Source organism: Bombina bombina, chromosome 1 (assembly GCF_027579735.1).
Source record: "Bombina bombina isolate aBomBom1 chromosome 1, aBomBom1.pri, whole genome shotgun sequence".
In the NCBI taxonomy this organism is placed as follows: Eukaryota; Metazoa; Chordata; class Amphibia; order Anura; family Bombinatoridae; genus Bombina; species Bombina bombina.
The window spans coordinates 1,098,849,094-1,098,863,213 of NC_069499.1; the positions used below are offsets into that span (position 1 = coordinate 1,098,849,094).

The 14,120-nt window shown below is 39.4% G+C and overlaps 1 protein-coding gene across 1 annotated transcript in view; it reads right to left on the reverse strand.

The window, feature by feature from the left end:
• The window catches only part of LOC128663152 (fer-1-like protein 4), a 284,642-nt gene that overhangs the window by 116,665 nt on the left and 153,857 nt on the right, over positions 1-14,120 (reverse strand). Inside the window, exon 12 of the mRNA XM_053717349.1 lies at positions 10,802-10,961. Within this exon, the coding sequence (XP_053573324.1) occupies positions 10,802-10,961 (160 nt within the window). The remainder of the gene's footprint in view (positions 1-10,801; positions 10,962-14,120) is intronic.

Here is a 14,120-nt window from a genome sequence, read left to right on the forward strand (position 1 = left end):
AGCCAATCAGAATATTCCTACCTTAATTCCGACTGGCTGATAGAATATTATCAGCCAATCGGAATTCGAGGGACGCCATCTTGGATGGCGTCATTTAAAGGAACCGTCATTCGTCGTTCAGTCGTCGGCCAGGATGGATGTTCTGCGTCGGAGGTCTTCAGGATGCTGCCGCTCCGCTCCGGATGGATGACGATAGAAGATCCCGCTTGGATGAAGACTTCAATCGGATGGAAGACCTCTTCTGCCCCGCTTGGATGAAGACTTCAATCGGATGGAAGACCTCTTCTTGCTCCGCTTGGATGAAGAATTTGGCTCGGCTGGGTGAAGACTACTCAAGGTAGGGAGATCTTCAGGGGCTTAGTGTTAGGTTTATTTAAGGGGGGTTTGGGTTAGATTAGGGGTATGTGGGTGATGGGTTGCAATGTTGGGGGGGTATTGTATGTTTTTTTTTACAGGCAAAAGAGCTGAACTTCTTGGGGCATGCCCCGCAAAGGTACCTGGTTAAAATAAATACAAAGTTACCTGTAAAATAAATATAAATCCTAAAATAGCTATAATATCATTATAATTTATATTGTAGCTATATTAGGATTTATTTTACAGGTAAGTATTTAGCTTTAAATAGGAATAATTTATTTAAGAAGAGTTAATTAATTTCGTTAGATTTAAATTATATTTAACTTAGGGGGGTGTTAGGGTTAGGGTTAGACTTAGCTTTAGGGGTTAATACATTTATTAGAATAGCGGTGAGCTCCAGTCGGCAGATTAGGGGTTAATGTTTGAAGTTAGGTGTTGGCGATGTTAGGGAGGGCAGATTAGGGGTTAATACTATTTATTATAGGGTTAGTGAGGCGGATTAGGGGTTAATAACTTTATTATAATAGCGGTGAGGTACGGTCGGCAGATTAGGGGTTAATAAGTGTAGGCAGGTGGAGGCGACGTTGTGGGGGGCAGATTAGGGGTTAATAAATATAATATAGGGGTCGGCGGTGTTAGGGGCAGCAGATTAGGGGTACATAGGGATAATGTAAGTAGCGGCAGTTTACGGAGCGGCAGATTAGGGGTTAAAAATAATATACAGGGGTCAGCGATAGCGGGGGTGGCAGAATAGGGGTTAATAAGTGTAAGGTTAGTGGTGTTTAGACTCGGGGTACATGTTAGAGTGTTAGGTGCAGACGTAGGAAGTGTTTCCCCATAGCAAACAATGGGGCTGCGTTAGGAGCTGAACGCGGCTTTTTTGCAGGTGTTAGGTTTTTTTTCAGCTCAAACAGCCCCATTGTTTCCTATGGGGGAATCGTGCACGAGCACGTTTTTGAGGCTGGCCGCGTCCGTAAGCAACTCTGGTATCGAGAGTTGCATTTGCGTTAAATATGCTCTACGCTCCTTTTTTGGAGCCTAATGCTGACATTATATGGACTCTCAATACCAGAGTTATTTTAAAGGTGCGACCAGAAAAAAGCCAGCGTTAGCTACGCGGGTCCTTACCGACAAAACTCTAAATCTAGCCGTAAGTACCTAGTTAAAATTAATACAAATATACAGTACCTGTAAAATAAAACCTAACCTAAGTTACAATTACACCTAACACTACACTATATTTAAATAAATTAAATAAAATTAACTACAATTAATTAAAATAAAATTAACTAAAGTACAAAAAAACCCCACTAAATTACATAAAATAAAAAAATTATTACAAGAATTTTAAACTAATTACACCTAATCTAATCCCCCTAATAAAATAAAAAAAGCCCCCCATAATAATAAAAATCCCTACCCTATACTAAATTACAAATAGCCCTTAAAAGGGCTTTTTGCGGTGCATTGCCCCAAAGTAATCAGCTCTATTACCTGTAAAAAAAAAGACAATACCCCCCTACATTAAAACCCACCACCCACACACCCATCCCTACTCTATAAACCACCCAATCCCCCTTTAATAAAACCTAACACGACCCCATGAAGATCACCCTACCTTGAGACGTCTTCACCCAACCGGGCCTAAGTCCTCAACGAAGCCGGGCGAAGTCTTCATCCAACCGGGCAGAAGAGGTCCTCCAGGCGGGCAGAAGTCTTCCTCCAGGCGGCATCTTCTATCTTCATCCATCCGACGAGGAGCGGCTCCATCTTGACCGACGACTACCCGACGAATGACTGGTCCTTTAAATGACGTCATCCAAGATGGCGTCCCTTGAATTCCAATTGGCTGATAGAATTCTATCAGCCAATCGAAATTAAGGTAGGAAAAAATCCAATCAGCCAATAGGATTGAGCTTGCATTCTATTGGCTGTTCCAATCAGCCAATAGAATGCAAGCTCAATCCTATTGGCTGATTGCATCAGCCAATAGGATTTTTCCTACCTTAATTCCGATTGGCTGATAGAATTCTATCAGCCAATCGGAATTCAAGGGACGCCATCTTGGATGACGTCATTTAAAGGAATATTCATTCGTCGGGTAGTCGTCGGTCTGGATGGATGCTCTGCGTTGGATGTCTTCAAGATGGAGCCGCTCCTCGTCAGATGGATGAAGATAGAAGATGCCGCCTGGATGAAGACTTCTGCCCATCTGGAGGACCTCTTCTGCCCGGTTGGATGAAGACTTCGCCCGGCTTCGTTGAGGACTTAGGCCCGGTTGGGTGAAGACGTCTCAAGGTAGGGTGATCTTCAGGGGGGTAGTGGTAGGTTTTATTAAGGGGGGATTGGGTGGGTTTTAGAGTAGGGTTGGGTGTGTGGGTGGTGGGTTGTAATTTTGGGGGGTATTGTCTTTTTTTTTACAGGTAAAAGAGCTGATTACTTTGGGGCAATGCCCCGCAAAAAGCCCTTTTAAGGGCTATTTGTAATTTAGTGTAGGGTAGGGATTTTTATTATTTTGGGGGGCTTTTTTATTTTATTATGGGGATTAGATTAGGTGCAATTAGTTTAAAAAGCTTGTAATTATTTTTTTATTTTCTGTAATTTAGTGTATTTTTTTGTACATAGTTAATTTTAATTAATTGTAGTTAATTGTAGTTAATTTATTTAATTTATTTAATTATAGTGTAGTGTTAGGTGTAATTGTAACAGGTTAGGTTTTATTTTACAGGTACTTTTGTATTTATTTTAGCTAGGTAGTTATTAAATAGTTAATAACTATTTACTAACTATTGTACCTAGTTAAAATAAATACAAACTTGCCTGTAAAATAAAAATAAACCCTAAAATAGCTACAATGTAACTATTAGTTATATTGTAGCTATCTTAGGGTGTATTTTACAGGTAAGTATTTAGTTTTAAATAGAAATTATTTATTTAGAGTATTTTAAATTATATTTTTATAATTAGTGGGGGTTAGAGTTAGACTTAAATTTAGGGGTTAATAAATTTAATATAGTGGTGGCGATGTTGGGGGCGGGAGATTAGGGGTTAATAAATTTAATGTAGGTGGTGGCGGCGGTGTAGGGGGTCAGATTAGGGGTTAATAAATTTAATGTAGGTGACGGCGGTGTAGGGGGTCAGATTAGGGGTTAATAAATTTAATGTAGGTGGCGGCGGTGGAGGGGGGTCAGATTAGGGGTTAATAAATTTAATGTAGGTGGCGGCGGGGTCCGTGAGCGGCGGTTTAGGGGTTAAACATTTTATTTAGTTGCAGTGGGCTCCGTGAGCGGCGGTTTAGGGGTTAATAACTTTATTTAGGTGCAGTGGGCTCTGGGACAGCGGTATAGTGGTAAAACAGTATAGTATAGTGTGGGTGCTTAGTGACAGGGTAGCAAGAAAGCTGCGAATAAGCCGATGAGCAGCGAGATCGATGACTGTTAGTTAACAACAGTCCGCTGCTCATCGCACCATACTTAGTGCGTGGCTTTTTGACAGCTTTCTTCATAATTTTGGCGAGCGTATTCAGGTCCGCGGAAGCGATGTTAGGCGATCTTTTCGAGCGTATTGGTGCCGTTGAATGCTAGAAAGTCGACGGCATGATAAATAGAGGCCATAAGATGGTATCAATCTTTTTTTTCTTTCTTTTTTCCTTTCTTGTAACTCTCTTATGGTACGTGAATAGAGTCCCTGTCAATCTGCAAAGCATTCACTGCACTCTGGTGTTTTTTTCCTCTCTTGTAACTCTCTTATGGTACGTGAATAGAGTCCCTGTTAATCTGCAAAGCATTCACTGCACTCTGGTGTTTTTTCCTCTCTTGTAACTCTCTTATGGTACATGAACAGAGTCCCTGTCAATCTGCAAAGCATTCACTGCACTCTGGTGTTTTTTTCCTCTCTTGTAACTCTCTTATGGTACGTGAATAGAGTCCCTGTCGATCTGCAAAGCATTCACTGCACTCTGGTGTTTTTTTCCTCTCTTGTAACTCTCTTATGGTACATGAATAGAGTCCCTGTCGATCTGCAAAGCATTCACTGCACTCTGGTGTTTTTTCCTCTCTTGTAACTCTCTTATGGTATTTGAATAGAGTCCCTGTCAATCTGCAAAGCATTCACTGCACTCTGGTGTTTTTTCCTCTCTTGTAACTCTCTTATGGTATTTGAATAGAGTCCCTGTCAATCTGCAAAGCATTCACTGCACTCTGGTGTTTTTTTCCTCTCTTGTAACTCTCTTATGGTACATGAATAGAGTCCCTGTCGATCTGCAAAGCATTCACTGCACTCTGGTGTTTTTTCCTCTCTTGTAACTCTCTTATGGTATTTGAATAGAGTCCCTGTCAATCTGCAAAGCATTCACTGCACTCTGGTGTTTTTTCCTCTCTTGTAACTCTCTTATGGTATTTGAATAGAGTCCCTGTCGATCTGCAAAGCATTCACTGCACTCTGGTGTTTTTTCCTCTCTTGTAACTCTCTTATGGTATTTGAATAGAGTCCCTGTCAATCTGCAAAGCATTCACTGCACTCTGGTGTTTTTTCCTCTCTTGTAACTCTCTTATGGTATTTGAATAGAGTCCCTGTCAATCTGCAAAGCATTCACTGCACTCTGGTGTTTTTTCCTCTCCTGTAACTCTCTTCTGGTACGTGTATATTTATATAGAGCAAATGATTTTAGGTTGTTAATTTAGTCCTACATTTGTTGTACTGTTATCCAATGTCTTACTTCTAATGTTTTGTTAATTGCCATGTGATGTTCAATCCTTATCAATACTTGCTATTATTCTAAAATGTATAGCTGTCTTATGCCATAGTTTTAACCTCCTCCAAATATTTTTGTCTGTTTACTTAACATCTCACCCTGACCAGACCAGAATCTAACTTTCAAATTGTCTTTGATTAGCAATCAACTAAATTTAGTGGATTCAGCTGACTGACCTGCCTCCATATATTTCACACAAGTTTGGGAGGTGCATTGCATAGGGGTGCATTGCCTGGGCAGTGTACATTTTATAAGTGAGGCATTAACAATAGAATTATACAAGAATTGAACAAGGATTGGGCAAGGAGCAAGACACAAGGCAAGTACTTTTGTAATATTATGTTGTTGTTTTTTTAAATTTGTTTTTTATTATTGAGGATACAACAAAATAACACATAATCCACAAATACATCCATTTGTCTTGACATTGGTAGGCAGATTTACAAGGCACAGTAACACAGTGAGTATGAGCAAATATAACATATATCTTTCACATGTCAAAGGTGAGGCAGTCTTACCGGATAGATGCATTATGGATCTGTTGATTATAACTTATAACATGCCACTTTAACCTGTTAGCTTGCACGTATCCCTCAATATTTTATATTATTTTCAACGAACAACCATTCTAACTCTAAACACTAACCTAACAAATTCTAACTACCCTAAAGATGGAATGCCTATGCCCTAACTACCTCCCCTTGGATCTAAGGTATAGAGGGTGCACAAAAGCGTGTACAAATGTGTCTATGTGTGCGGGGGTGAGGAGCGGGAAACAGAGAGAGAGTAATATTATGTTTTATGTACCTCATTGTTTCCTTATGCAACTGCTACTGTAATATTGTGTCTTATGTGTTTAATTGGTTCCCACTTTTGTAAAAATGCTCAATATATTCACATTCCTTTTTGCTGCCTCTTGTCTCTATAATAAAATACATTATTCAATTACTCCCTCTCCACCTGCATTGTTTATTAGCCCATCTCTCTTAAACTCACCTTACTTTTGAACTTTACCTATTTCTAAACACTCTTTCTCCCCCTGCACCTCATCTCAAAAACAATCTCATTACTGCAAATCTGTATCTCATCTCATGTCACTCTTGCTTTTACTAACTGCTGGTGACATCTCCCCTAATCCTGGTCTCCAGCAACTGCCTAGCCGTTCACATCCATGTGTAACGTCCCATAGACTCAGAAAACAAAACTCTGCCAACCTTACTCACATTCCTCTTGCATCAAAAGCCACTACCCCTTTCACTTGTGCACTCTGGAACTCTAGCTCTGTTTGCAACAAGCTCAATTTTATACTTGACCTCTTTATTTCTTGCTCCCTCAACCTTCTTGCCCTAACAGAAACCTGGCTCTCCCCTAGACACAGCAGCCACTGCTGCTCTGTCACATGGGGGTCTCCGCTTCAGCCACACTCCTAGGTCTGGAAATAGACAAGGAGGTGGTGTTGGTATTTTACTTTCCTCTCGTTGCACCTTTCAAGAAATACATCCCATCTCTTCCCTCACATTTTTCTCATTTGAAACCCACATGATTCGCTTATTCTCTCCTCTCTCTATACGTGTTGCAGTCATATACCGACCCCCTGGCTACTCAACTCAATTTCTAGATCACTTGGCTGCCTGGCTACCTTATTTCCTTTCTTCAGACACCCCTGTCCTCATTCTTGGAGACTTCAACATCCCTCTTGACAATCCCACTGCCTCTTCTGCAAAACAACTTCTGCAACTCACTTCCTCTTTCGGTTTGTCACAATGGACTGATTCTCCCACTCACACAGACGGTCACTCCCTTGACCTGATCTTTAGCTTTCAATGCACTCTCTCAAACTTCACAAACTCCCCTTTTCCTCTTTCTGACCACCATCTCCTTGCTTACAACATATCATCCCTCCCTACAACTCTCCCTCCTTCTACTCCTCACACCAAACTTCACAGAAGCATTATGTCATTAGATCAGCAACAGCTTGCTAATTCCCTCGAACCTCTCCTCTCATCCTTCTCCTCCTTTTCCTGCCCTGACTAATCTATCTGCCACTATAATTCCACCCTTACATCCGCCCTTGACAATCTGGCCCCTCTTACCATAGCTCGGAAATCACACACTCATCCTCAGCCTTGGCATACTCCTCTTACACAGTACCTACGCAGATGTTCCTGTACTGCTGAGCGCCGGCACTGGAGAAAATCTCGGAGTTCAGCTGATCTTGAACTTCTATTATTCTGCCCTTAATCTCCTTAAGCAACACTACTTCTCTACTCTTATCTCTAATCTTTCTTCAAACCCAAAACGTCTGTTCTCCACTTTCAATACTCTTCTCCGCCCTCCCACACATCCTAATACAACTTCTCTGTCAGCTCAAGACTTTGCCAGCCACTTCATTTACAATATCGACTCCATCAGAAACTAAATCAGCTCTCAACATAATTCCATTCTCTCACCCCTCAAATGCTCTCAATCAACCACAACCCACATAATCTTAAACTTAGCTCATTCTCCGCTGTTACTGAGGAAGAAGTTTCAGCACTTATACTGCGCTCTCACCTCACTACCTGTCCCCAATAACCCTATTCGCTCACAGCTACTCCTCTCCCTCTCTGCTACCATTATCCCTATATTCACACACATTTTCAACCTCTCCCTCAGCACCGGTATATTTCCCTCATCTCTGAAACATGCACTAGTCACACCTTTCCTCAAAAATCCTTCCCTTGATCCTACCTCCCCATCCAACTACCACCCTATTTCCCTCCTCCCTCTTGCCTCAAAGCTTCTTGAAAAACTAGTATATGCACACTTATCCCATTTCCTTACATCAAACTCCCTCCTTGACCCACTGCAATCTGGATTTCATCCCCATCACTCCACAGAGACAGCAATTGTTAAGGTTACCAACAACCTACTTACAGCAAAACCAAAAGGCCACTTTTCTCTGCTTATCCTCCTTGATCTGTCCACAGCCTTTGACACTGTTGACCACCCTCTTTTGCTCCAAACCCTCCAATCTTTTGGCATCTGTGACACAGCCCTCTCGTGGCTCTCTTCCTACCTGTCAAACCGTACCTTTAGTGTAGCCTTCTCTGGAACCTCCTCTGCCCCGTCACCACTTTCTGTCGGAGTACCACAAGGCTCTGTCCTCGGTTCCCTTCTCTTCTCAATCTACACGTCATCATTAGGTTCCCTAATAAAGTCCCACGGTTTCCAATATCATTTGTATCCCGACAATACCCAAATCTAATTCTCTGCACCAGACCTATCTCCTTCCTTGCTAACCCGTGTCACTAACTGTCTCTCATATCTCTTCATGGATGTCCTCTCACTACCTCAAGCTAAATCTCTCCAAAACTGAGCTCCTTATTTTCCCCCCTTCTTCCAAAATCTCCATCCCCAATCTCTCTATAACTGTCGACAACTCCATCATTACCCGAGCCCGATGTCTCGGGGTCACATTTGACTCAGATCTTTCTTTCACTCCTCACATTCAGTCCTTGGCTAAAGCCAGCCACTTCCACCTTAAAACATCTCTAAAATTAGACACTTACACAAGACACAACTAAGATTTTATTCCACTCTCTCATCCTTTCCCGCCTCAATTACTGCAATTCTGTCCTCTCTGGTCTCCCCACCTGCTGCCTAGCTCCTTTACAATCCATAATGAATGCCTCTGCCAGGCTCATCTTCCTTACACGTCACTCTTCATCTGCTGCACCTCTCTGCCAATCCCTTCACTGGCTTCCACTTGCCTCTAGGATCAAACACAAAATTCTCACTCTGACATACAAAGCCCTCAACTGCACTGCTCCCCCCTATATCTCAGACCTTGTCTCCAGATACTCTCCCTCCCGTCCTCTTCGCTCTGCTCATGACCTCCTACTCTCCTCCTCTCTTGTTACCTCATCACACTCCCGTTTACAGGACTTCTCCAAACTGACTCCCATCTTGTGGAACTCTCTGCCTCGCTCCAGAAGACTCTTACCTAGTTTTGAAAGCTTCAAGCGCTCCCTAAAGACTCTACTGTTCAGGGATGCATACAACCTATGCTAACCTTTCTTTATACCAGTTCCTCTCCTCCACCTCTATCTTCTAAACCCCCTTAGCATGTAAGCCTAAGAGTCCAGCTGTTTGTAGATCACCTTCTTAAGAGCTGACTACAACAGTGCAACTCTTGGCAGGGCCCTCTACCCATTTGATCCATATAATTGTTTTGTTGTACTCCGCATTTGTTTATAGCGCTGCGGAATCTGTTGGCGCTCTACAAATAACCAATAATAATAATAATCAATCAAAATAAAGTCTACTGGGAAGTGAAGTGATCTAAATAATCCCTTCATGCGATAGTAGAGAAGTCTCCCTATAAAAATACCCGATGGAAGTGATAGGAGCATCACTCCAGAACTTAAGATGTGTTTCATATAAGCCATAGAGTAAACCTTGAATGGGATGAATAGGCGACGGGTGAGTGACCACTAGAGGTTGATGGCAAAGTTTAAAAAATATTGAGTAATTTTTATTGAGTATCTTTTAACAGAACAAAAAAATGCATACAATCAGAACTGAATGCAATGTTAATTCTACAGTAGTTTCAGTTGGCATAGTTTAAAAATCTCAAATGCCAAGTTATTTCATTGTACATAAAGAGATCTGTTTTAAAATTAGAGTTTAAATTATTGCGAAAACTACTACTAAGTTATAAGATTTTTAAAACATATCTCCAACCAAGGATAACCATTCTGTTTTTAGTAGCTAGAGAATTAACTTTTGTATTCAGAAAAATGGAGTAGCTATTGTTTACCCAGATTTACAATTTTTTGTTCACCGAAATGATCTCGATTAAGTTGCAAAAGTTAATCTATAAATCAATAAAAATGCCAAGTTATTTCATTGTACATAAAGAGATCTGTTTTAAAATTTGAGTTTAAATTATTGTGAAAACTACTACTAAGTTATAAGCTTTTTAAAACATATCTCCAACCAAGGATAACCATTCTGTTTTTAGTAGCTAGAGAATTAACTTTTGTATTCAGAAAAATGGAGTAGCTATTGTTTACCCAGATTTACAATTTTTTGTTCACCGAAATGATCTCGATTAAGTTGCAAAAGTTCATCTATAAATCAATAAATATCCGTCCATGGTTACTTTCAACCATATAATAAACTGTATTTTACACTTGTTTTTTACACCTTAAAAACAACCAAGTCTGATTGGCAATAATCAAAAAGATTGCACTATTAAATAATAAGTAAGGTCTAATTTGGTGCTGAGTATAACATTATACATTTGGTTAAAGATCTATATAAAGAAAAACGAATGAAGTACCTTTGGTATAATTGCTATTCCAACTGAAAAGTGTACAGATTTTATGTATAAAATTCCCTGTCTATAATTTTGGCAAAATATATATTCAGAAGGAAATCTATCCATTTATTAGATAACCGTGAAGGTGTGATGTGATTCTGAGTGACCATAAAACTTTTATAGCAATATATAAGATTAGACTGTAAGAGAACTGGGTCATCTAATCCTTCTGTGCCAGTCTGCCTGCTTTGTATTGTGTTTTATGTTTATTTATTGTACCCCCTGTATATGGCTGCAGAATCTGTTGGCACATTGCTAACAAAGATGATAATTTATTAGATAATTATAGCTAATTCCATCTATGGTCGGAATATCAAATTACCTACTTTTCTATATCTTCATTCTGCCCGCTGGTGGTAGAAGGAGGAGCTGTCATAGGGTCTCCCCTTGAAAGCACTGATAAATTGCACTTCACAAAGCCTTTTATTCCAGCTCTGGTATCCTTGGGGTCAGTTATAACTGCCCATTTCTGAAGAAATCTGTGGTCTGCCAAAACAAAAACATAAAACAGGTTTATTATGCACAGTAACAAAGAGAAGAGAACATTTAAATCTAGGGCTGTCCTACTTGATTAGAGAAGTTTATGTTTTACTGATCACCTCATGACTATTTAAATACTGAAACACTTACTGAAATGTGATGCATCCTATGTGATCTGGAGTTGCCCACACAAAAATTTGTGAGCAGATCACTCACATTAGCAGCTGCAGGTAAATCTGGGTGCACTTTTCTCCTGTTTGTGTAAACCTTTAGCAATGGTTAAAAAGACACTAACTCGCCGGATACAGCTACAGTAGCAGGGTTACTACTTACTGTTGTTTTCTTCCTGTGCCTGTAGCTCTCTTTAAAGCTGGTCTCTAATTGTATCTATTTCAGGTACTAGTGTGTGATGCTCCACATCTTCATACTGAATGCAGGTATCTTGAAGCTCAGGTATTCATGCTCAGTTAAAGATCAATAAAGTTTAAGCTTTTTGACAGCTTTAATGCACAGTTTGGACAAAGTAAGCTGAACAAATGCCAATGGGACATAAGATGAACAGTTCAGCAGGGAATTCACACTGACGCTTCTCATATAGAGGCCTTCTCCGTGTCAGGCAGGTAAAAAACACACATGCGTTTCCCAGTGTTTCCTGTATTCTGGATACCGTAGTACCTTCACCCCGTGTCACTCATAAGCACTGCTCACCACTCTCCGGTCTTGTCTGTCAACATCTTAAATACGCATAGGGAGAATGCCGAATTTTGCTTCTGGGTAGAGGATATTCAAACATACATCGATTAATTGTGCCTGAGGAAGCCCTTAGTGACATAGGGTGAAACACATGTAGCGGTTGATATTCGGCTTGAGCCGACTTCCATGCTGTTTGGAATTACAGCGTTTGAATATCCTCTACCCAGAAGCAAAATTTGTCATTCTCCCTAAGCGTTTTTAAGATGTTGACAGACAAGACCGGAGAGCGGTGAAGGTACTATGGTATCCAGAATACAGGTAACACTGGGAAACGCATGTGTGTTTTTTACCTGCCTGGGGTATTTGAATTTCTAACTGATGTCTTTTTCAAAGAATTTTTACTTTGGAACTGTTTTCTAATTAGTGAAATCACGGATTATTTTTTTGATTATTGGGGATCCCTAATTGCTTGTTTGGGTAACGAATGCAGTGCATATGCTATTTACCTTAGACCATTTATAATGTGGTTTTATTTATTTTTTGCACATTGGTTGACATTATAATAAATTAGTGTGTTATATATCTGACATCCGTGAATGAGTGTTTTTTGAGACTGGCAGCTCTTATCTACACATTTATTGGCTTAATATGGGGTTGCTGGATAATGTTTACTAATTGTGCTCTTTTTCTTTTTATATATATTTTTTTAAACCGCCGTGCACCTGGGTACCCATCTTGACATTTGAGTACAGGGGGTCCTGGACCGTAGTCATTATTTCCATTGTTAGCTGGTACAAACTTTGTGAAATATATATATATAAAATTTATTTTTATAAAATCTTATTTATTTTTATAAAAACAGCAAAAATGTAAACCTGCATTTTTAGTGCTAACCTGTTACCTGTAGTACACAATACAGCTCTGAAAATCCACTTACATCACTTATCTGTGAATTTAGCAACTTCACCGGGACAAGAATACATGCGCACAAACAGGGCAGAGATCATTTAAACAAAATATATCTGCACTGCTTCTTTAGAGTGGTATTTTAGCAATTGTGATATAAAAATAATATGTCCACCCAAAAAAATCATGCTTTGAGCACCAAATATACATATGGTTGTGCACTTGCTTTTTATATATAAAGAGTAGAATGTCTCAGATTTTATATATGTTAAAAGAGGAAATCATTGCAAACCTCAATATCTGTGCCTTATATTTGGCATATTTTACTTGATTTCAGACAAATTATTTTCTGGACTATTTATTCTCATAATAAACAATGGAATTCAAAATGGTAGTCTCAGAACACTCAAGTACTGCATTATTTCTATTCCTGCTATGTAAAAACTCATATATTTGAGTGTTTAACATGTAAGTAAATTTAAGTTTTTGCCGCCCCCCCCCCCTCTTGTTCTCAGATTTCTATTGGATAATATGGAGTAGTTAGCCATTAATTGTGTTACATTTACTTTTGAAATCACAATTATTTTGTAAATTGGAATCTCATTGGACATTTGTTGTATATAAATATAGCTGGAAAACAAACAATTATATATTTAACACTCATATGAAATCATTATTGGTTCTTTGAATATTATGATAATCCTATTCAGGACTGAATCTCTACAACCATTTACTAATCTAAACAGAGGGTAATAGTAATAAAATAACACAACATTTCTCTTTAGAAACCATATGTTTGAAGATGGAGATTTAGGCTAAATGTTAAAGGGACAGTAAACCTTAAAAATAATGTTATATAATTCTGCACATAGTGGAGAATTATATAACATTATTTAGGTGCTATAGCTCTAAATGCGTTTTTTACCTTTTAATTTGTTAAAAATATGGCGCTTTTACAGACCCGCTCTCTGCTCTCTGCTGAGCGGGTCTGTTATATTTAGTCAGCGCATCGGGCCAGCTGTATAGTCACAGCCCGGCCCGACCGCGCCATAAGACTAAGTGCAGCTAGCTCCTGTCACAGGAGCGAGCTGCACTTAGTGCTATGGCGCGGACGGGCCGGGCTGTGACTATACAGCTGGCCCGATGCGCTGACTAAATATAACAGACCCGCTCAGCAGATAGCGGGTCTGTAAAAGCGCCATATTTTTAACAAATTAAAAGGTAAAAAACGCATTTAGAGCTATAGCACCTAAATAATGTTATATAATTCTGCACTATGTGCAGAATTATATAACATTATTTTTAAGGTTTACTGTCCCTTTAAGATATTATTTATATAAAAGTAACATAGTTGATATATACATATTATCTTGTTTTAACAGATTACTAAACCCAAATTTTTCTTTCATGGTTCAGATAGAGCATGCAATTTTAAGCAACTTTCTAATTTACTCCTATTATCAATTTTTATTTGTTCTCTTGGTATCTTTATTTGAAAAGCAGGAATGTAAGCTTAGGAGCTGGGTGTTGAACTAAAAATGGGCTGGCTCCTAAGCTTTCATTCCT